This window comes from Cnephaeus nilssonii (genome assembly GCF_951640355.1).
Source record: "Cnephaeus nilssonii genome assembly, chromosome: 4".
Classification (NCBI taxonomy): Eukaryota; Metazoa; Chordata; class Mammalia; order Chiroptera; family Vespertilionidae; genus Cnephaeus; species Cnephaeus nilssonii.
Window position 1 is genome coordinate 4,430,643 of NC_137075.1, and position 21,875 is coordinate 4,452,517.

At 52.4% G+C, this 21,875-nt stretch overlaps 1 protein-coding gene and 1 pseudogene across 2 annotated transcripts in view; both read left to right on the forward strand.

The window, feature by feature from the left end:
• Positions 1-1,112: 1,112 nt before the first annotated feature.
• SNX33 (sorting nexin 33) lies at positions 1,113-19,972 on the forward strand. Its single transcript, XM_079769451.1, has 2 exons — positions 1,113-3,602; positions 9,536-19,972. Exons 1-2 carry the CDS (start codon positions 2,135-2,137, stop codon positions 9,787-9,789), a joined length of 1,722 nt encoding a protein of 573 aa, XP_079625577.1. The 5' UTR covers positions 1,113-2,134; the 3' UTR covers positions 9,790-19,972.
• The window catches only part of LOC307097590 (proton-coupled zinc antiporter SLC30A5-like), a 28,389-nt pseudogene continuing 16,898 nt past the window's right edge, over positions 10,385-21,875 (forward strand). The window contains exon 1 of the transcript in view: positions 10,385-10,394. The product of the transcript in view is annotated as a proton-coupled zinc antiporter SLC30A5-like (transcript). The remainder of the gene's footprint in view (positions 10,395-21,875) is intronic.

The window sequence follows — 21,875 nt, forward strand, 5'->3', positions numbered from 1 at the left end:
CTTGTCCAAACACATCTGAGCCCCTGGAAGGGAAGGACAATGCTTCCTTGAGTGCATGACTGAGTGAATCAAACAGAGACAATGGATGAATTAAGGACAAGAGGGTGACCTGTAAGCCTTCCGGGGCAGGAACCCGGAATGACGTGCTGTGGGCACAGAGCCGGGCAGTTAGTGCTCAAAGTGTTCCGGATGGGCTGAGCAAGGGTCAGATCCTCCTTGCCTCTTCTTGGATGCCTACCCCCGATCACCCCTCCCTCCTCCTCGCTGCTGCTGCTGCTGCCAAAGACTGAACACCCCGTCCCCACCGCTGCACGAAGCCACACGGAACCGGGTGGTGTGTGGGCTTGTTTCTGTCGCTAACAGATTTAGGGTCTTGGTCTTTTTCCATGAAAGAACTTCCCCAAGGCAGGGGTGCTCCTGGCTCTGGCTGAGGTACTAGAACCCGCAGCGGCCAATGTCCCAGCCGCTCAGGCTTCTTCCCGGAGGACGCCGCTGGCTCGGGGAGGGGCGGGGGTGGGCGAGGCTCCAGAGGACAGTCCAGGGCTGCACCGCCGCCCAGTCCCACTGGGGCAGGGACGGGGGTGGGAGGGGGGCTGGAGGGGCAGGGTGTGGAGGGGGTGGGAGCGAGTGTCTGTGGCACTCCACGCCCCCTTCCTCAATCCCCTTCCTCTGGTACCCTCCTTGCAGCCCCTCAATTTGCAAACTTTTGGGGTTTTCATCCACTGGCGTCACGGAAAAGACAGGAGGGTGACCGGAGGGCGAGGAGGCGGCGGTGGCTGGCGGGGGGGTGGGGGGGCGGCGACGCTCCAGACCTTCGGGGCGAGAGGTACCTTCCATTGAGGACTGACAGTCCGGAGGCTTGGGCCCCCCCACTTCCTGGGTCGTCTCTTTCCTCTCTCATCCCGCGCTCCCTGGAGCTTGTGTGGGCCACTGCCCGAACCGAAGAAGCCGGGAGCTGGCGGGGAGCGGGAGGGCGGAGCCGGCGTTGGAGCCGTGCGCCCCGCGGAAGTGCCGTAGAATTTGCTGCTTTCTCTCCGCCGCTCCCCAACCCTGCACCGCGCCCCGCCCGCCCCCTCGCCCCGCCCCGCCCGCTCCCTCCTTCCCCGCGGACGCCACCTCCCCAATCGCCTTTTTTTTTTTTTTTTTGGAGCTGGCTTCTCGCTGGCGGCGTGGAGGGGCTGCAAGTGCTGGAGGAGGCGGGCTGCGGGCGCGGAGGCCGGCCGGCCGGGCGCCATCGGTCCGCGGGAGCTCCCTCTGCAAACTCCTGTGGGGTGCGCGCGTGCTGCCGGCCGGGCTGTCCGCCGCGCCGGGCGCCTTACCTTCGGACCGGTCCTCGGATTCCGTCGGGTCAGCCTCAGGCTCAGAAACTGCTGAGGAATTGGGCAAACAAAAGGGGCCACTCGGCTGGTGGGGCAAAGTCGCCCGAACGCCACTTCGCCCCCCGGCGCCCGAGCCGGCTGGAGCCCCCTGGACCGCCGGGGTCGGCGAGTTGGCGGCCTGTTGTGTAAGCCGCAGTCCTTGTTTTCCCGGCCCGGCTGGTTGGGAAGCTGGACACATCCACCCTTGGACTCGATTCAGGAAGGAGGCTGCTGCTTTTTCCTTTGGATTTTCTGGATTTTTGAAAACCCAGTGGCCCAGGAGGAGGAGAAGGAGGAAGGAGCCTATCTGGGGAGGAATGTGAGAGTCTTCCAAGGCCTGGAGGGGCCAGAAGGAGCCGGGAGCCACAGCTGCCAGGGTTCTGGAACCGTGATTTCCGAGGGATTCTCTTTTGTTTTAGAACCTTGTTCCAGTGGAAGGTGGAATTTTTGCCCTCACTTCTCCAAGTCACTTGACTTTTCTCCAGGGAGTGGAAGGAGGGAGAAACTCCCCTTCAGGGCCTGCCAAGGGTGGGGAAGAAGACTATGGCTATGAGGCTCCCCTGCCCCCAGACAGGTGCTGGGAGCTGTGATAGGGAAGTTTTGGAGCCATGGGCACAGCTTTGAAGAGAGGGCTGGACAGCATGTCTGGGTGCTGAGACCTGCCTGAGGGGCGGAGAGACGGCTGCTGGGGCAGGCCTTTGTTTGCTAGTGCGTTCTTGGACATCCCAGTTCTGGGCAGGACCCTTTCCTCATCTTTCTCTACCACTGGCCCAGCCATGGCTCTAAAAGGCCGAGCCCTCTATGACTTCCACAGTGAGAACAAAGAGGAAATCACCATCCAGCAGGGTGAGGATTTGGTCATCTTCAGTGAGACCTCACTGGATGGCTGGCTGCAGGGCCAGAACAGCCTTGGTGAGACGGGGCTCTTCCCCGCCTCTTATGTGGAGATTGTTAGCTCTGGCACCAGCTTCAGCCACGCTGACTGCTCCAGCAGCTCTGCAGGCTCCCCCGGCACCCAGGTGAGCTTGTGTGACAGCTCCAGTGTGGCCAACCTTGGGAGCGGTGCGGGCAGTGGCTTCCTCTCCAACCAGGGCAGCTTCGAGGAGGAGGAGGATGATGACTGGGACGACTGGGACGACGGATGCACAGTGGTTGAGGAGCCACGGGCTGGTGGGATGGGCACCAATGGGTATTTCCCACTCAACCTCTCCTACCCTGGTGCCTACCCCAGCCAGCACATGGCCTTCCAACCCAAGCCACTCCTGGAGCGGCAGGACAGCCTGGCGTCTGCTAAGCGAGGCAGTGTGGTGGGGCGCAACCTCAACCGTTTCTCATGCTTTGTGCGCTCTGGCGTGGAGGCCTTCATCTTGGGTGATGTGCCCATGATGGCCAAGATTGCTGAGACGTACTCCATTGAAATGGGCCCTCGGGGCCCCCAGTGGAAGGCCAACCCCCGCCCATTTGCCTGCTCTGTGGAAGACCCCACCAAACAGACCAAATTCAAGGGCATCAAAAGTTACATCTCCTACAAGCTCACGCCCACCCATGCTGGCTCCCCGGTCTACCGGCGGTACAAGCACTTTGACTGGCTCTATAACCGCCTGCTTCACAAATTCACTGTCATCTCGGTGCCCCACTTGCCAGAGAAGCAGGCCACAGGCCGCTTTGAGGAGGATTTCATTGAGAAGCGGAAGCGGCGGCTCATCCTCTGGATGGACCACATGACCAGCCACCCTGTGCTGTCCCAGTACGAGGGCTTCCAGCATTTCCTCAGCTGCTTGGATGACAAGCAGTGGAAGATGGGCAAACGCCGGGCAGAGAAGGACGAGATGGTCGGTGCCAGCTTCCTGCTCACCTTCCAGATCCCCACGGAGCACCAGGACCTGCAGGACGTGGAAGACCGCGTGGACACTTTCAAGGCCTTCAGCAAGAAGATGGATGACAGCGTCCTGCAGCTCAGCACTGTGGCGTTGGAGCTGGTACGCAAGCATGTGGGAGGCTTCCGCAAAGAATTCCAGAAGCTGGGCAACGCCTTCCAAGCCATCAGTCATGCCTTTCAGATGGACCCCCCCTTTAGTTCCGAGGCCCTCAACAGTGCCATTTCTCACACGGGCCGCACTTACGAAACTGTGGGTGAGATGTTCGCTGAGCAGCCCAAGAACGACCTCTTCCAGGTGCTCGACATGCTGTCTCTCTACCAGGGTTTGCTCTCCAACTTCCCCGACATCATTCACCTGCAGAAAGGTAAGAGCCAGGGCAGCGCATCCGGAGAGCCTTACTGAATCTGCACGCTGCTGACGTGGGGATGTGAGCTTGGCCTGCACAGAACGGAACAGCTCATCTAGACTTTCTGTCTCTGTCTTGTTCATTCAGTCAACAAGTGTGTTGAGCACCTACTATATGGCAGATGCTGTTCTAGGTGCAGTGATATCATTGTGAATAGGTCTGTCCCTGTCCTCAGGAGGCTCACTGTTTACCTTCTTGTTGTCTTTTCCTTTATTCATTCATTTTTTTCCTGTTTCTGCCTCATTTTCTCATTTACGCATTATACACTGAGCTCGTGAAGGTATCAGGCTGGGTTCTGGGAACACGGAGGTGACCAGGGCCTAGGACCTGCCCTTGAGGAGCACACATGGATACAGACTCAGATAACAAGCACAGTGTGGCCTGTCTTCCCACTGCCTCACAAGCTCCCCTCCTTCAGAACCGGTTCTCACCACCGCGTATCCTTTCTGTGAGCTCCCAATCTGGGTAGGGAGGGTTGTTGTCCCCATTCTACAGATATAGAGGTGGCGCCATAGAAGAGTAGCTGCACAGGGAGTCCATGGCCCCGCAGATACTGTTTCTTCCTCTTGTGACTCCCCAAGCACACATTCCTATTGGCCACCTCCCAAAGCTGGCTGTGTTTTAACTTCTCACAGCCCTCTGTGGGGGAGGAGCAGGAGGGGCTCTCTCTGTTACTGTGGGGCTGTCAAGGAACTGGCAGGGAAGTGACTCATCTCTGGTCACCCAGGGGCACCTGGGCTGGGCTGGGGAGGAACCAGGGGCACATGGCCCATCTAACTACCCCTTCCCGAGCCTGGCTGTCTTCTTGCCTGAGCAGTGAACCCTGATCTGACCTATCTGGTAACTGAGTCCTGGAGACAACAGGCAGGGCAGACGTCAGGAGAGAGGTGTGGTCCTCCCTGGGGCTGCTTGGCAACTCAGGAAGAAAGTCTCTAGGGCATCTGTAGGGTGGGTCCGGCTCCTTGGCCCCTAGGCCTGAGGTCAGGCCTGGCTAGGTTGGGAGTTTTCCTCTGGGTGGGGTCAGGAGTCAGGCCTCTGATTTAGCCTGGGGGTCGTCAGCAAATGCCACCCCCTACCTCAGTACCCAGGAGAGTCTGGTGTAAACCAGCCCTGCTCTCCTTTAACAGGAGGTTGACTTCTAGAACTTCTGTAGCTCTCAGCTTCCTTCTCCCTTCACTTTCTCTTTTCTGTTCTTTGTCCTTTTCTCTCAGCTCCCCATTCCTCTCCTCCTCCTTCCCTCCTCTTTCAGCTTCAGGAGACATGAGGCCTGAGCTCTAGTCTTGGCTCTTCCCCCAATTTGCTGTGTGCCCCTGAAAATTGCCTTCCTGTCTCTGGGGTCTTAGTTTCCTGATCTATAAAACAAGGGAGGGTGGACTCTGAGCTCTTAGGCCTTCAAGGTGGGGGAGGGAGACTTCTGGGGAGGGTCTGGTTGAGGACAGAGTGATGCCTTAGATCTGGCTCTGAGCTCTGGAGCCGGGATAGGGTAGGGGAGGTGGCCTGGCTGGCTGGTGGCCCTGGTTTGGAATGGAGCCACACCCCCGCTGCTGCTTTAGGGCCTGGGAAAGCTGGTTCAACCAGTTCCTTAGATGGCCTGTTCCTACTGGGCAGCAGGAGGGGAAAGCCGTGGCACAGTGATTAAACAGCTGTGCAACCCCCCCCCCCCCGCACCCCCCATCCCATGGTGGGGTCCCATGGTGGCTGGGGACCTTCACCCAGGGCAGAGCTGGGGCAGGAAGGCAGATGGGAGTAGAAGCCAGACTGGCCTTTCTGACCCTGGGGCAGGGAGACAGAGCTGAGAGAGGCCATTTCTGACTTGCCACTTGAGGTGTTTCTAAGAGTCAGGGGCCAAGAGTCCTCTGGGGTGATGTATTCAAGCTTAGGCAGAGGCCAGCCCACCTCCCCTTACCTGGAGGACCCTCTCCCCAATAATCGAAGCCCTTTTGGGATTATTCTTCCTCCTTCTGGACTCTGCACTGCCATTCCTAGGCCTGTGTTCTGGTGAGTTACGGAGGGGGCTTGTAGTCTGGCTGAGACAGAATTGGGCCGGCTTTGGGGGCCCAAAGCCTGTTGGAGGGAGGAGGGGTCCCATGCTGGCCCTGCAAGTAGAGCCTTTTCTCAGAGGAAGGAGGAGGAAAATGGGGTCCCCCAGGATTCTGTCCAGCTTGTCTGGGTATCTGCAAGATGGTGAGCGTGTGGGAGAGGTCATGGAAGGAAGGGAGTGGGAGGCCTAGATGGGATCAGGAGACCAGGATTTGGATAGACATTGTCTCTAAGGTGACCTTGAGAGAGTTTTCTCCCCTCAGTGTTTACCTTAGTAAAATGGGAGATGGAGTCTAGTTGGCACTGAAATGAGGCTCACCAGCCTGTCTGCCCACTGGTCCAGCTCCTGGACCTCAGTCCAAATCAAGGCAGTTTTGGGGGTAATTGTCCCAGGGTAATTATTATTAGGGCCTGGGACAACAAGGGGAGACAGTGACTGCCCCTACCTAAGACTCATCACACCCAAGCCAGGAGGTTGGTGTGACCCCTTCCATTTTACAGACGAGGCGCAGGGAGGTGGGATGGTGAGCAGAGCAGGAATTGGAGTCCAGTGTGTCTGATGCCACAGCCCAGGCAGTGCCCACTGTTCCTGCTAGATGAGGGAAGGAGCTCCCTCAGGGAGGCTGTTTGGAGTAGATGACTTAGGAGGAGAAGGGAAGAAGAGGAAGGCTTGGATGCTCTAGTGCTAACTTAGCTGCAGTCCTCTGTGGACTGGAGGCAGGCCCAGGACCACAAAGCATGCACGGAGGGGCCAAGGAGCTCCTAGATTGGCCAAGGCAAAGTGACTCTTGCAAGCCAGGCACCTGCCTGGGGGACAGGTGGGGCCTCTCTTCTGGGCTGTTGTCTAACCCTCCCTCTGCCACCCCTCCGAGGTTTCCATAAACAAAGAGAATCATTGCCATGAGCCACCACCAGCTGGTTCTTGCTATGACTAAAAAGCAGTTTGTAGACAATTGCACGTAGCATCTTGAGCTCTTATTTGGTCAGGTGCCGTCCTAAGTACTTTATACATATTAGTTCAATCAAACTTCAGTTACACTAGAGGGTAAATGTTCTTATTCCATTTCACAGGTGTGGAAACTAAAGCATTATCCTGCTATGAGCGGTTGTCAGTAGCATCATATCTAGTCCAACCTGTACCCTTTGATGTGGGGAAACCTGTAGACCAGGCAAGAGCAGTAGCTGGAGGTGACACAGTTGGGACCAGGACTCAGACCTCCTGCCCCCGACCTGGTGCAGATGGTTACAACCTCCAAGAAGTGGGGATAAGACTGATTAAGGAGGGAGCTTAAGGACTGTGCCTGGGACCATGGAGCTCTGAAACTCCAACCCTCCTTTTCCTATTCCTGGGACCCAGCCTACAGGACAACTGCCAGGGCTCGAGGCTCCCCTGGGTCTCTCAGGTTGACTCCAAAGTGGAATGTAGGGGGGATGCCAGACAGGCCTGAGTCCTGACTCCCGGCTGGTTTCTGGGGCACTTTAGTGTTAGCTGGTCTAGGCCCCAGACCTGAGTTGCAGGGTAGAGAAGTGACAGAGAGCAGGGTGGGGCCCCCACCTCCCTCTTACCCCCATAGCCTTTGTCCCCTATCCCTGGCTCCTTGCCTGTCTGTCTGTCTTTGGATACCTAGCAATTGCAATAGATTAATTTCTATTATTTGGGCCTCAATCTCCTCATCAACAAAAGGGGCCTTTCCTTCCTCCAAGGCTATGAGCAAGAAGTGCCTTCTCGAGTACAGGCCCACCCCCCGCTGAACCTGGGCTTTCTCAGGCAGGTGGAATCCAGGCTGGTCAGTGTCTCCTCTTCCAGTAGGTTCCTTTTGCTGAAGCTTAACTCCAGTTTTTTTGTCTTGTTTTTTACCTGTTTAGTCCTTCCTTATTTCTTGGAACCTTCTCACATTCCTGAGTCCATTGTCTGGGGGTCCCACACAAATGCCTGGGTGACCTGGCATGGGCTCCCTGCAGGAGAAGTCATGTCTACCTCCCAGCTGTGGAGGGATGTCTCTGGGCCAGGCATCCCCTATGTGAGGGGCAGGAAGGAGGTGGGAGCCCCTAGGCAAGTCCCTTCCCTTCATGGCCTCAGTTTCCTCTGTAGAGCAGTGGTGTGGAAGGTGGGGCAGGCAGCTGGCCTCTAGGGCCTCTCCTGCTCTGAAGTCTCTTATTGGGTCTTAGAGTGATCCTGCTTCTGCTGCCCAGGCCTGAGCAGTTGGGATGGAGCAGGAATGTGGCCAAAGGACTGAGTGGGCTGGGATCTGGTGACTTCAGAGTTATTTTGAATGCGGTGTGAGCAGCGCTGGAGACTGTTCAAACTTGAGTGTATCTGCCCCAAATGCCAATATTAGCCAATAAACCATGCACTTGTTTACTAATATGGTGCTGCCAGTTCTAAAGGCCCCCAGAGTTATTTCCAGGATATAGAGCCCTGGGATTGGCATATAGTAATGCTCAATAAATGCATCTTGAATGCATTGAATAATTTGTAAAAATAACACATTTTGAAGTCCCTTGAGAAGCCTCCTTAAAGAAGAAATGGGAAGTATGGATAATAAGCATGTTATTTGTATGCAGTGGATCCTTTTGAAGTACTTGATGGTGTGCTGTCCACCATGCCAAACCTTCTCATCTCATTCTTCTTTGCACAGTGTATTCCCTACAGCTCTGAGGGAGTGAGTGCCAGGCCCTGGCAAACTGCCTCCCCCTCTCAGCAACTGCCCCCCAGTGGCTTCAATGCAGAATTAGTCAAGTACCTGTTAATTCAGGACTGGAATCCATTCACCAATTGCTTTGTTGATTCATTCAGATTCTTCCAAATTGGGTCACCTGCCCAGGTTCATCTCTTGCCCTCCATCTGTCACCTGGTTATTACAATGGCCTCCTCTAGTCTCCTGGGAGCCGGAGTGAGGAGGGGGTCAGCATCTGTCTGTGGGGAAGACACACACAAAGGAAAACTCCAGGTGGCCTTTGAGGCTCTGTTTTAGAATAAGCAGTGTGATGATAGTGGGAAGCATTGTTCCTGGGAACACTGAGGGAGGCTCCTGGTATACCTGATGGGAGGCTTTGAATTATGCATAGGGATGCAGGGGGGCAGAGAGATGAAGTTAGGAAAGAGCAGGGTGAGTCTGATGAACATGGGGTCAGTGTGAAATGGGTACAGGGAGCAGCTCTCAGAGAGCCTTATGAATGGATGTAGATCTTGATCTGCAGACAGAGGGAAGCCAGGGAAAGCTTGGAGCTCTGGGTGCCCAGTTTGGCTGCTGTTCAGGTGCTCTGGAGAATCTCCCAGGCTGGGACTGAGGTGGGGAGGTCCTTGGAGGCCTGTTGTAGTTGTCCAGTGAGGGACAGGTGGAGCATGTATCAGTGGATATGTATCAGGATCTGCTGTGTGTTAGGCTTTGTTCTGGGTGCTAAAATATTGAGCTCACAGCCATAGGGAGGCAGTCAGAGAAACTGCAGGGTGGTGAGAGCTGTGGGAGAGGGAAACCCAGGGCACCTGAGAACCCTGGGAAGCACCTAATGCCGTGGAGTTACAGGGGAGGCTTTCTGGAGGAGGTAATGTCTGAGCTGAATTAGGATATCCAGGTTCCGGAATGTAGCTAGCAGAGCAGTGACTGCTTGGGTGTGGGTTGTTGTTGGTGCCATAGGTTTGGCGGGAAGATGGTGCATCTGTTTAGGTGAGGGTTGGGACATCCTGGTGGGGACACCCAGTTGGACCAGGAGTCTGGAGTCCAGGAGCGAGGCCTGAGTCGAATTAATGAGGCCACTGTCTGCTCTTGGGGTACTAACAGAGGGTTTAGGGAACAAATTGGGGACATCAGAGCCCTAACAACCCTTGTCTTCTGCTCTGCCTATGCCAGGCGCTTTTGCCAAGGTAAAGGAGAGCCAACGCATGAGTGACGAGGGCCGCATGGCGCAGGATGAAGCAGATGGCATTCGCAGGCGCTGCCGCGTGGTGGGCTTCGCCCTGCAGGCTGAGATGAACCACTTCCACCAGCGCCGTGAGCTCGACTTTAAGCACATGATGCAGAGTTACCTGCGCCAGCAGATCCTCTTCTACCAGCGGGTAGGCCAGCAGCTGGAGAAGACGCTGCGCATGTACGACAACCTCTGACCTTGAGTACCTGGCCCCACCCCACCTTCAGCCTGGTCACTGCAGTATACTCTGGTTTCCAGACCTCCTGCACCAGCAGCAGCTGGGGGTGGGCTGTGGAAGAGTCATGGGTACCCCTGGGGAAGTCCTCCATCCCTTAGAAGTGGGCACAGCAGGGGTGAGAATGGGACCAGGAACCCTTCAAGCTGAGGCCTGGGCTGCTGGTCAGTCACTTGAGTCTAGGCCAGAGTCTTAGCCAACTGTAGAGCCTCTAGTCTTTGTGCACCTGGCCACCATCCGCTCAGTCTGGGGCCTGCTGTGGTCCTGGGTCATATGTTGAACACCCAGGGCTGTGACACACCTGCCCTCAGGGTGTCCCCAGTCAAGGTGGGGATCAGACACAGAAACAGATTTGGTTGGGGGACGGGTAACACAGAATGACCCATGGTAAATAAAGGGTTACTGGAAGCTCACAGAGGGGTCCACTCATTCTGCAGGTCAGGGAAGACTCCATAGTGTAGGTGACATTCGAGTGGTGTCTTGAAGAATGACAAGGACCTGCCAGATAGTAAGTGAGGACAGTAGATGGGGAGGACATTTGGAAGAGAGGAACAGCATGGGCAAAGGTATGGAGGCATGAAAACACCCTTCATCTCTCCCTCACCTTTCCCAAGCAAGTTTGCTACCTTACTTTGGTGGGGAGGGATCTTCCTTGTTCCTTTGTCCCTGTCCCTGCCTCTGCCCCACCCCTGCCTCCTGCAGGAGGGCCTGCAGGCCAACATCCTCCTGACTCCCTTTTACCTGCTAAGCCCCTAACACCCCTTGGTTAGGGGACCACACAGCATCTTTTCCCTGGGCTCAAGGTGTTAAGAAAAGTCATAAACCCCAGGGCCCTGGTGTTATCTTCCTGGAGGGCACACCCAAAAGGTACCAGATATTTGAGTTCACAGCAATAGTTCCTCAGACCCCAGGTTTCTAGGGTCCTTGGTCCTATGAATCCCTGAATTCTTCCTGGTGCACAGTGGGAAACCCAGGGGGGGAAAAATAGGTTGATTGACCTTGGGTCCACCTGCTGATGGCCAGTCTCATTGTGATGCCTGCCTGGATTCTGGCCATTTGCACTGTCTCCCACTCATGTTTATGTTACTCCTCCCCCCAGGCCAGGGGGTGGTCCAGCAGCGAGTTGGGTGTAACTGACAGGTGCCACTGCTAGCCCCCTCCATGAGGTCATGGCCATTCCTGGTGGCTGCTGCTTGAATATTTTTTCTTGATAAACTTTTTTACAATTAAGATAACAAAAACATGACTTTTAAACTTAGATCTCAGAGGGGATGAGGGTGTGGGAAGGATAGGACCCTGATTGTCCCTGAGGTTATGATAGGCACAAAATTTACCTTAGAACCTCAGTAGTTGGGGAGAAGGCTGTGCTGGTGGGAGGTGCTATCTGGGGATCTAGAGGTGGCCAAGAACACCTCTAGATAATTTCACACCCTTCCCAGACCTCACTATCATCTCACAAATGGTGAAGTCCTGCCAGGGATTTGGCTGTGCTGCTCTGATCTAGGGCTGAGGGTTGCATGAAAAAGGGATAGGAGATCATGTTTCAGGACAGTCTAATCAATGGGATTCCTCTCCCCAGGGAGGCCCCAGCTCAGGGGAAGGAGGTGGAGCTCAGAAACGGTGTCCTTTCCTAGGCAGTCCTGGATACCCAGCCATGCGGTGGCTTCCATGTTGGAAACTGAGGAGGACTCCTCAGCCCTGCCATTGGGGGTGCCCCAGGCAGGATGAACAGGGACCTTCACACATGGAACAGAGGAGTGTGGTGAAAGCACAGTGTTCTTTCAGGGCAGCGTGGACTTGGTGTAGGGAGAAGTGCCTGGGTCCAGACATCAGGGGAGGATCTGGCCAGGCCAGGGGCCTGGGGGCTCAGGGCAGTGAGATAAGAAAAGGGATGGCAGATGTATTGGGGGAGAGGGCAGCAAGGGCTCTCCATTCAGGGTAGAATGTCCTCAGAGGAAATTCTGGAGTGGGCCCTTGACCCTGAGTCAAATTAGGTCAGATTTGGGACTTTGTGGAATTTTCCCCCTCCCTCCTCCCTGCTCTCCTTCCTTCATATCTAGTCCCTTTGAGGACCTTCTCCCCCTTAATCTTTTCTCAGCTTTGACCTCTAAGTAGCCTTCTGCAGAGAGCAATCTGACCACAGCAAGGGGGCTGTTGGGGGAGGTTTGGGGGCATCTTCTTGAGGTGAGTCTGAGAAGGGTGGGAATGCTACTCAGCCCACAGTGCCTGGAAAGTCCCTGCCATGCTTCCTGCCCCGGGACTGCCCTCTGTGTCCCTTCCTTGACAGGGGACCATCTCCCATACCTCCCATCCTCCGGGTGAGGGAGTTGGCCTGACACCAGGGCAGCATGCATCTAGGAGAAGAACCAGAATGTGAAGTGTTGGGACGGGCTAGGCCTACTGAGATCTGTAGGCTGAGATAGCATGTGTGTGGTGGGGACTGAGAATGTCATAACCCCTCTCCCTATTTCTTTCTTTCTTTTTTTTCCCTGTCTGTGTGTGAGATAGGGTGTTGGGGGAATTTGAGATCTGTTGGGTCTGGCCAGAGCTCCTTTCTGCAGGGGACTGGGGGAATAGTGTGGGGGAATATCCTGGTGGCTGGCCTCAGTCACATGCCAGGCACTTGTTCTAGACTAAGCTGGGCCCAGCTGCCTCCAGTTCCCTCCCTCATTTTTGTCTGAGGGGGGTGGAAAACCAGGCCTCTCTTTCTGCCCTGGGCAACTACCAGGACCTGAGGGGACCCCTGATACCCAATCGTGGCCCAACTCAGGAAAGGAATCTGTTTTGTGGCCACATGTGGGGTGTTGGGGATGGAGGTGTTCTCAGATCCTGCATCCTGTTGCCTCCTGGACACAGGAGGGCTGTGAACCACTGTGCCACAGCTGGAACAGAGCCAGGCCTGGGGAAGACAGGTGGTCCGAGGCCCAGTTCACCACCACACCTCCCATCCTGTGGCACAGCCACACAGTCATCCATACACACACATGGTCCCAGATACTGTTGCCCAACCCAAAGTAGACATAGCCACACACAGCCACACAACTTCCCCACAGGCACATAAGCCACTCTTGGCCACATATACATATATGCATGGTCATGTGCTCTCACAATTGCACTCCTATCCACAGTGCCACATACTGTCACACATTCACAGCCATGTCCACACTTGGCCATGTCTATACATGTTATCTGTTCACTATGTCAGTCTCAGCTATGGCATCACTCTCAGCCATACCACAGTCTCATGCACACAGTCATACCCTCACACAGTGATACACGCAAACTGCCACAAAGTCACATGTGAACATAGCAAAGGTGTCCCACATGTAGCTGCACCTGTATCACCTTCTGGGGCAGTGTGCGTGTACCACCTCCAGCCATCTGGGATCACCCATCACCCGACACCACCACATTAGTTCTTCATTGCACAGACAAGGAACTTGAGGTCCAGTGAGGGGTGGCAGCTGGCTGCGTCAGTGTGCCAGGGGATGCTTCGGGCCAGAAGTCACCTCCTGGTAGGCTCTCTGGCCTGGCCTTGTGAACCCATGGGCCAGTGTCTAAGTTTAGGCTGCCTCTGAAGGCCCCTGGCTGAAGCCACCAAACAAAGCTCCAGGCATCTACCATCTTTTGAGCTAAAGCTGAGGCTGCTGCATCTGCAAGAGCCAGGATGCAGTGGGCAGAGCCCAGGCCTTGGGCTGGAGGAACATTCCTGCACCATCTCCCTAAGTATGTGAGGACTGGGCCCACCCTGCCTGTCTGCTGCTGACTCAGACCTCTGCAGTCAGGCCTCTGGGCTCCCTGCCACCCTTCCACAAACCCGCTTTCCCACCCATTGGGCTGTGGTGCCTCTCTCCACCGGCCAGGCCAGAGTCAGTGAGCCCGGCAGAAAGACCATGGAGAACAGTAAAAATTCACCTCCCCAGACAGAGCTCAGAGAGGACAAGTATGAAATGTCTCTGGGATTCAACATAGCTTAACACAAATGTTTTTTCCTTGAGTTTTGTTTTGTTAGACAAAGCCCAGTGCAGTCCAGTCTGTATAAAAAACTGTGTGACCTCCTTGGTCCATACAGCAGCCTTACTAGGCATCATTATTCCATTTCATGGACGAGACCAAGACTTGGCTAGTGGGAGAACAGGATCTGCCTATGATCACACGATGAGTCTGAGGCCTCTGGACTCGAACCCAGCTCTCTGGATCCATTCCTTAAAGTCACATGAATTAACTTATTTAGGTTAGAAGGAAGAAGGGGTGGCAGATTTCCACTTCAGAGGTTAAAGAATGGCAGGCTGGTGAACCCAGCTGCTGGAATGGGAAGGGGCTTGAGGGTAGGTGGATCCTGTCAGCCCCCAGGGATGAAGAGGCTGACCCAGGGAATCCATTACAGATGAATGTGTGAGGAGCATTCCTACATTTTTCTATAACTGACTTGTATTCCTCTCTTGCTTTTTCATTTCCCCACATGGTTGAAATTCAATTTCAGATCAGTATGGGGACCCTTTCTTTTCTGAGGGATGCATCTACGTTTTGGGGGTGGCACATTTGAAGACCATAGGCAGGCCCCTGGCACTTTGAATTTTAGAGACTGAATCCCACACCCTGTCACACAAGAAATTTTGCTGGCATTCCACATTAAAGTCATTAATATATACCAATTTGAGTTAGGTTCATTACTACTTAACAATGTATTGTCTTATAGATATTTAATTAAACTTTATTAATTTTGATTTTTGTCTTTTTCTTTTATTTCTTTTGCCTTTTTTTCTGGTCATCTTCCCCTACTGCTTGCCTCCTCACCCCTTGTTTCTTTGATCCCCATCCTGAGGCCTCTGGGTCTGGCCCTTTCTCTGTTTTGACACTCAGGGCCCCCTCAATTGCCCCTGTACCTTGTGGCCCACAAGGAACCTCAGGGGGGTGGCAGTGTCCCTTCTGTGACCTGTGGCCCTCTGTGGGGCTTGTGATCATCAATCCATAGCTCCCACCTCGCGCTCAGGCACAAGGAGTTCTGTAGGCTGCTTAGAGACACCAACCCTCTGTTGTCCGAGGTCTGGGGCTTCTATTGTGTTCCAGTGTGAGCAGCACCATGATGGACAGTGGGTGGTCAGTATTTCATAACACCCTATGTGTCCATTTATAACAGGAGTTTCAGATGGTTTTCAGGAGGGTTACACGAGCAAAATTGGTCATCTGGACATTACAAGTGCTCAGTAAGGACCCACAGGGATTGCCAGCCTCTGAGCAGAAACTTAGAGCAGCTCTTGAGCCAAGAATATGTGTGCTTCATTTCATAGGTGAGAAAACTGACAGGGTGGATGGCAGGGCTGGGCCTGGGACCAGGCTCTCAACCACTCCTACATCTTGAGCCTTGCTGCATGTTGCCACCCTGTTTCCTTGGGAGCAGACTCTTTGGGGCTTCCTGGTTGTCATGGTATTTGTCAGTCCAGGGCAGGAGGTGTCCTGGCTGTTACATATTCCGCACACAGGTTAGCATCTCCCAATATTTATGACACAGGCTCACACTTCAGGACTTCCTCAACAGACTCCCTGGGGGACCTTAGGCAAGGTCACCACTCAGTCTCAGTTTCCCCCAACATCACTTGAGTGGTGGTTATCACAATTAGGGCCTGAGATCACAAGTGTGGGCATTGCCACTGTTGCAGGTGTGCTTTGTCCTGAAGCCATAGAGGCCAGTAAGGCAGAGGTGGGCCTGAGTGCACAACAGTTACCATTGTGTAGCTGCTATGTACTGGGCATTGGGCTAAGGGCCTCCCATGAATGATTGCCCACAAGTCTGGAAGGTGAGAACTATTGCCAACCTTTTCTAGCAGAGGCATTGCGTCACCTGTGTGTGGCTGGTTATGCAGCTGTTCAGTGGTGGATGGGGCTGAGGGCTGTCTGAGCATGAAGCGCTGCCCTTCCCGGTTGCACCAGGCTGCCTGTCCATGGCTGGCAGGCTGGATGGGGGAAGGAGGGAACCCGGAGGGTGTTTGGGAGAGAGGGCAGCCATCCTGTAGAGTGAATGCAGGAGTGCTGGGAATAGGGCAGTTGGTAGTGTTAGGTAGACATGGAAGTGGGACTTCAAGTCAAGGTGAAAGGGCAGAGAGCTTGGCCCATAGAGAGCACTGAGCAAATATTTGTTGAGTGGTAATTTTCTGTAGGGCCTCAGGCTGGAGTGTGGGAGCAGGATCTAGTCATGGAGGAGGGGACTGGACAGGTGAGACCAAGGGCAGGGAGCTGGAGTCAGGGGCCAGGCTCTAGTCTATGAGAAGAATCTGAGTCAGGAGCCTCCTTGCTAAAGGAGCCAGTATGGGCAGGAATGAGAGTTGGTAGGAAAATACTGGGGTGGGGGTGTCCAATGAGTGCCAAGGCTGAGCTGGGAAGGATGGGGGTAAGGTGGGGACTCTGACCCTGGGGCTTTGATGTGGGAGAAGACTGGGGCAGGCAGAGGTCAAGTGGTGGGATCTGTGTCTATCCCTGATACTATGGAATGTGTGCTTCCAGCTGTGGTGGCTGAGTGCATCTGTGCCTGAGTATATAGGTCCCTATGGTGGCGCTCTATGTTTGCAGGCATGTGTTTCCCAGAGCTCAAGCCTAGCCTTGGAACCATATTCAGCTCCTCTTTCTCTCATACGCCACATCTCATTCATAAGCAAACCTTTGTTAGATCCTCAAAAGAGATCCAAAATCTGACCCATTTCATCATCTCACTGCTTGGCCCAAGCCCTAACCATGACTGCCTGGACTATTACAGTAGCCCCCAACCTGCTCCTATGCTCTCTCGCCTGCTCCACGACAATCTAACAGGAGCCAGAGTGATCTTTTAAAACCATATTCTAAAACAAATTATGCCCCTCCCGTGCTTTCAACCTGCAGGGTTCCTACCATTTATAGGATAGATTCCATACTCTTACTACAGACCACAAGGACTCTCTGTGATATCACCCACAACTCCAGGCCCACTGAACTGTTGGCTATTCCTCACATAGGCCAAACTTGCTGGTACCTCAGGGCCTTTGTGCTTGTTGGCCCTTCTGTCTAGAATGTTTTCCTTCCCAGATGTCTGTGTGGTTCACACCTCAGTTAATTTAAGTCTTTGCTTACATATTACCTCTTTGGAGAAGCCTTCCCTGACCATCCAAAGAGTCTTTCTAGCCCTGGCTGGGTAGCTCATTTGGTTAGAGCATTGTCCTGATATGCAACGATCCTGGTCAGGGTACATACAAGAATCAACCAATGCCTGGGGTGGTGGCGGCCCGGCCTGTGGGAATCCACTGCCATGGGAAAGTGACATGCCTGTGCCCACTGTTCCACCGCAGTGGCAACACATGAGGAGACCCTGCCGCAGGGGCAGTGGTAGTGGCTCCTGAGCCCTGTTATGGAGGAGAAACACGACAGGGATGTGCTAGCCAGTCCCAGCGTTGGTAGCAGCAGTGGCCTCGGGCTGGTGGACATGCATAGCCCTTGGTAAGGGACCGATCCAGTGCCTACCTCCAAAGGCTTTCTCCATGTGCCTGCTCTCGCAGGCTCTCTCACTCATGGACCTGGACAACAGCTTAGCCCCACCGGACACATTTTTCCTGGCTGCTGCGCTGGACTCCACCAGCGTCCCTCTCAAACCCATGACAGCCTGGATCACCCTCCTTGGTTCAGCACGAACCCTGGAGTCCCCTGTCCTACACTTCCAGGCTGCTTCTAGCTTTCATCTGCTCCTCTGTTCCCTGCTGCAGAATCAATGCTCTAACACCAGGATGGTTCTGCTTGAAACTGTGGTTTTCGGGGCAGACTGTTAACCTTAGAACAGCTGGTCATTTTAGTGAGAGGTTTTTCAGATCGAAGAGAAGTATTTCTGTTGGTGATTTCTCCCTAAAATAGTAATTTAGGACTACTTAACCTTTCTGACATCTTCCTGTGTAAAGTAGGGGAAGGTGTCCCCGTCATATCTTCAAGCAAAGAAACCAAAGTATCCAGCCCATCATCTAGTTTTCTCTTCATTTCTTGGTTTATTGTATTGTTAAGTAAGAAATGTGTGCTCAGAGTTGCTGGGAGAAACCAAGATGGCGACATAAGGTATACACCTGTACGTGCTGCCTCTCACAACCACACCAAAACTACAACTAAAAGACAAAACGTCTATCACCCAGAACCACGGGAAAGATGGCTGAGTGGAAGTTCTACAACTAGAAGGAAAGAGAAAAGAGCATTGAGACGTGCACAAGCGCGGAAAAGCTGAGGTATGGAGGTGCAAAAATCTGGCTGGCGGTTGGTGACTGGGTGCGCTGTTTCTTTCAACCCGAAGGGAGACACAGCTCCCCATTACTCTGAACTCCAGTTTCCGGCAAGACTCTGGGGACCCAGACCCCTACGGGGAGAAGCTGTACTGTCTGCCATCGGGTCGGAAAGTGAGGGTGGCTTTCTTGCAGAGCTGCGCGCAGGAATCATTGTTTACTGTGCTGGAGCGCGGGACGCGGGGACTTGGAAATGCGGAGATGCAGAGACAGCTGACTGGCAGCCATCGCTGTTTGCCACGCCCTAGTGACTCCCTGAGACCCCGCCCCATCCAATTTACAAACCCACCCAAACTGTGTGCAGCAGCTTCTGCATATAAATGGCCTGCCCTATCGCAGCTTAACCTAACAAACTGCAGCTCTGGTCAGACCAGGAGAAATCTGCAGACCTCGCTGTAGCTCCTGCTGGGTGGCCTCAGACAGTAGCTGACCTGCACGCCATTGGAGATCCAGAAGCCAGTGTACCTAGTGGTCAGTGTGAGACGATACTAGATTTCAACTTCTCACATCCATAAGTGACACATTCAAAAGGCAGACTCAGTGAGCACCAAAGCCCCACTGAAACAAGTCCTGCCCCATAAGGGTGTCTCCAGCACTGCAGTTCTTCCATTATAGACACAGCGGGTCCTCACAGCCAATTGGCCTGGAGGTCAATTCCTCCCAGTATACCAACAGCAATCAAGGCTTAACTACAATAAGACTGTGCATTCAGCCTACAAAGGGGTGCACCAAGAATATCCACCTCACGTGATTGGGAAGGCTGAACCACTGGGCCCTATAGGTCACCTACCACACAAAGCCACTCCATCAACACAGGGAAGCAGCCAGAATGCGGAGACAAAGAAACATGTCACGAATGAAAGAAATGGAGGAAAGCAAATTATAGGACATAGAGTTCAAAACCACATTTATAAAGTTACTCAAGAATCTGCTAAAAACCTCTGAGGAACTTAGTGAGACCTTTAAAGATCTTAATGAGAATGCCAAAAAAATGGAAAAGGACCAGTCAGAAATTAAGCATATGCTGTCTGAAATAAAGAATATACAGAAATTCAACAGTAGATCAAAGGACCCCAAGAATCAAACCAAAGATTTGAAACATGAGGAAACAAAAAAACACCCAGCCAGAAAAACAAAAAGAAAAAAGAATCCAAAAATATGAAGATAGTGTAAGGAGCCTCTGGGACAACTTTAAGCGTACCAACATCCAAATTATTGGGGTGCCAGAAGAAGAGAGAGAGCAAAATATTGAAAACCTATTAGAAGAAATAATGACAGAAAACTTTCCCTACCTGGTGAAAGAAATAGACTTACAAGTCCAGGAAGCACAGAGATCTCCAAACAAGAGGAATTCAAAGGGGACCACACCAAGACACATCATAATTAAAATGCCAAGGGCAAAGGACAAAGAGAGAATCTTGAAAGCAGCAAGAGAAAAACAGTTAGTTACCTTCAAGGGAGTACCCATACGAATGTCAGCTGATTTCTCAACAGAAACTATGCAGGCCAGAAGGGAGTGGCAAGAAATATTCAAAGTGACACACAGCAAGAACCTGCAACCAAGATTACTCTACCCAGCAAAGCTATCATTTAGAATTGAAGGTCAGATAAAGAGCTTCACAGACAAGAAATAGCTAAAGGAGTTCAGCACCACCAAAACAGGATTATATGAAATGCTGAAAGGTATTGTTTAAGAAGAGGAAGAAGAAGAAAAAGGTAAAGATAAAAATTATGAACAATAAAATGACAACAAATACATACCTATCAACAAGTGAATCTAAAAATCAAGTGAATAAAAAATCTGATGAACAGAATAAACTGATGAATATAATAGAATCAGGGGCATAGAAAGGGAGTGGACTGACAATTCTCGGGGGGAAGGGGGTGTGTGGGGTGTGGGAAGAGATTGGATGCAGACAGTGGCACGGGGTAAGGGCATGGGGTGGGGTGGGGAATCAGGTGGAGGGGAGCTATGGGGGAAAAAAGAGGAACATATGTAATAATCTGAACAATAAAGACTTATTTAAAATAAGAAATGTGTGCTCATTGTAAAAAAATACAAATAGTACAGGAATTCAGAGTAAAAATTATTGTTTCACTAAATTTTTGAAGGCAGTGAGACTTTTTGAATCATCTGACCTCCTAAAAGCAGTTCACATTATTCAGTTCATTTTTATATTAAAACTTAGGACTGCATTTCTTATGGTTTTGTTTCAAAAGCTATTTTCTTCTGGAAAAAGTATTACCCAACACCAGTGGATCAAAATATTTAAACATGCAGATGCTGGGTATATAATTTCACCCTTGTGGTGTTTTGGCCTCACTCTGTGGACCACTAAGGACTTTGCTGCTACTTGAACACAGTAATGTAGTTGCCATCTCACTACTCAGTGTTTTGTTCACTAGTTCTGGAGGAGGACTGCTTTTTTAAATTTTTCATTAAAAAATATGTTAATTGATTTCAGAGAGAGAGGGAGAGAGAGAAACATTAATGATGAGAGAGAATCGTTGATTGGCTGCCTTCTGCACATCCCACACTGGGGATCGAGCCCACAACCTGGGCATATGCCCTGACTAGGAATCGAACTGTGACCTCCTGCCTCATAGGTTGACACTCAACCACTAAGCTGTGCCAGCCGGGCCTTTAAAAAAAAATTATTGCTGTGATATGCCTATTGCTTTTCGACAATGATGATCTCATGGCTAAAATGACTGAACACTCAGGACATCATGACAGTACTCTAACTCAGCGGTCACTAACCTTTCAGACCTCATGGACTACTAAATTCATAATTTTAAATCCCACGGACCACTAATATGATTTTTTTAAAAAAAGATAAATACATCCTATATAATAAAGAGGTAATATGCAAATTGACCATCATGCCCTCACACAAGATGGCCGCCTCCATGTGGTCACAAGATGGCTGTGCCTATGTGGTCACAAGATGGCCACCCCCATGTGGTCATAAGATGGCTGCGCCCATGTCATCACAAGATGGCTGCCACAATATGGCCGTCAGGGGAGGGCAGTTGGGGGCAAACAGGCCAGCAGGGAAGGGCAGTTGGGGGTGATTGGGCCTGCAGGGGAGGGCAGTTGGGGGTGACCGGGCCTGCAAGGGGAGGATAGTTAGGGATGACCAGGCTGGCAGGGGAGTGGTTAGGGGGTGATCAGGCTGGCAGGCAGCAGCGGTTAGGGGCAATGAGGCAGGCAGGCAGGCAAGTGGTTGGGAGCCAGCAGTCCTGGATTGTGAGAGGGATGTCCGACTGTGGGATCAGGCCTAAACCAACAGTCGGACATCCCTCAAGGGGTCCCAGATTGGAGAGGGTGCAGGCTGGGCTGAGGGACAAACCCCTCCTCCCCCAGTGTACGAATTTTGTGCACTGGACCTCTAGTTTGTAAAATAATGATCAAAGAACTTCCATTTTATTAATATGAAATGCACCTATTTAATATAACAACATTGTAAATACTTATTTAATCATAACAAAATCTTCAAAGGTTGTTTAATTGTAACACATTCATTAAAATAAGTTTAAGTATTACACATTTTTACAGTGTGATATTTGCTCCTGTTTGCTTGAAATAAGTTTATGGATTTTTGGCTCAATGACATTACTGCAAGACAGAGAGCCGTATTTATTTCAAGCCGAGACTGGTACCGAGTTTTAATTGCTGTGACTGATGAAAACGTTTTTTCGCACAAATATGTTGTTGAAAATTGAATCAAAATTTTCATTGCTTTTTCACTCAGCAATGGG

What these genes read in the sequence shown, in the direction of transcription:
- SNX33 (XM_079769451.1), top strand. Translation starts at nt 2,135, where the DNA reads ATGGCTCTAAAAGGCCGAGCCCTCTATGACTTCCACAGTGAGAACAAA. An exon ending in CATCATTCACCTGCAGAAAG is followed by an intron (nt 3,603 to 9,535) that starts GTAAGAGCCAGG and finishes TGCCTATGCCAG; the next exon opens with GCGCTTTTGCCAAGGTAAAG.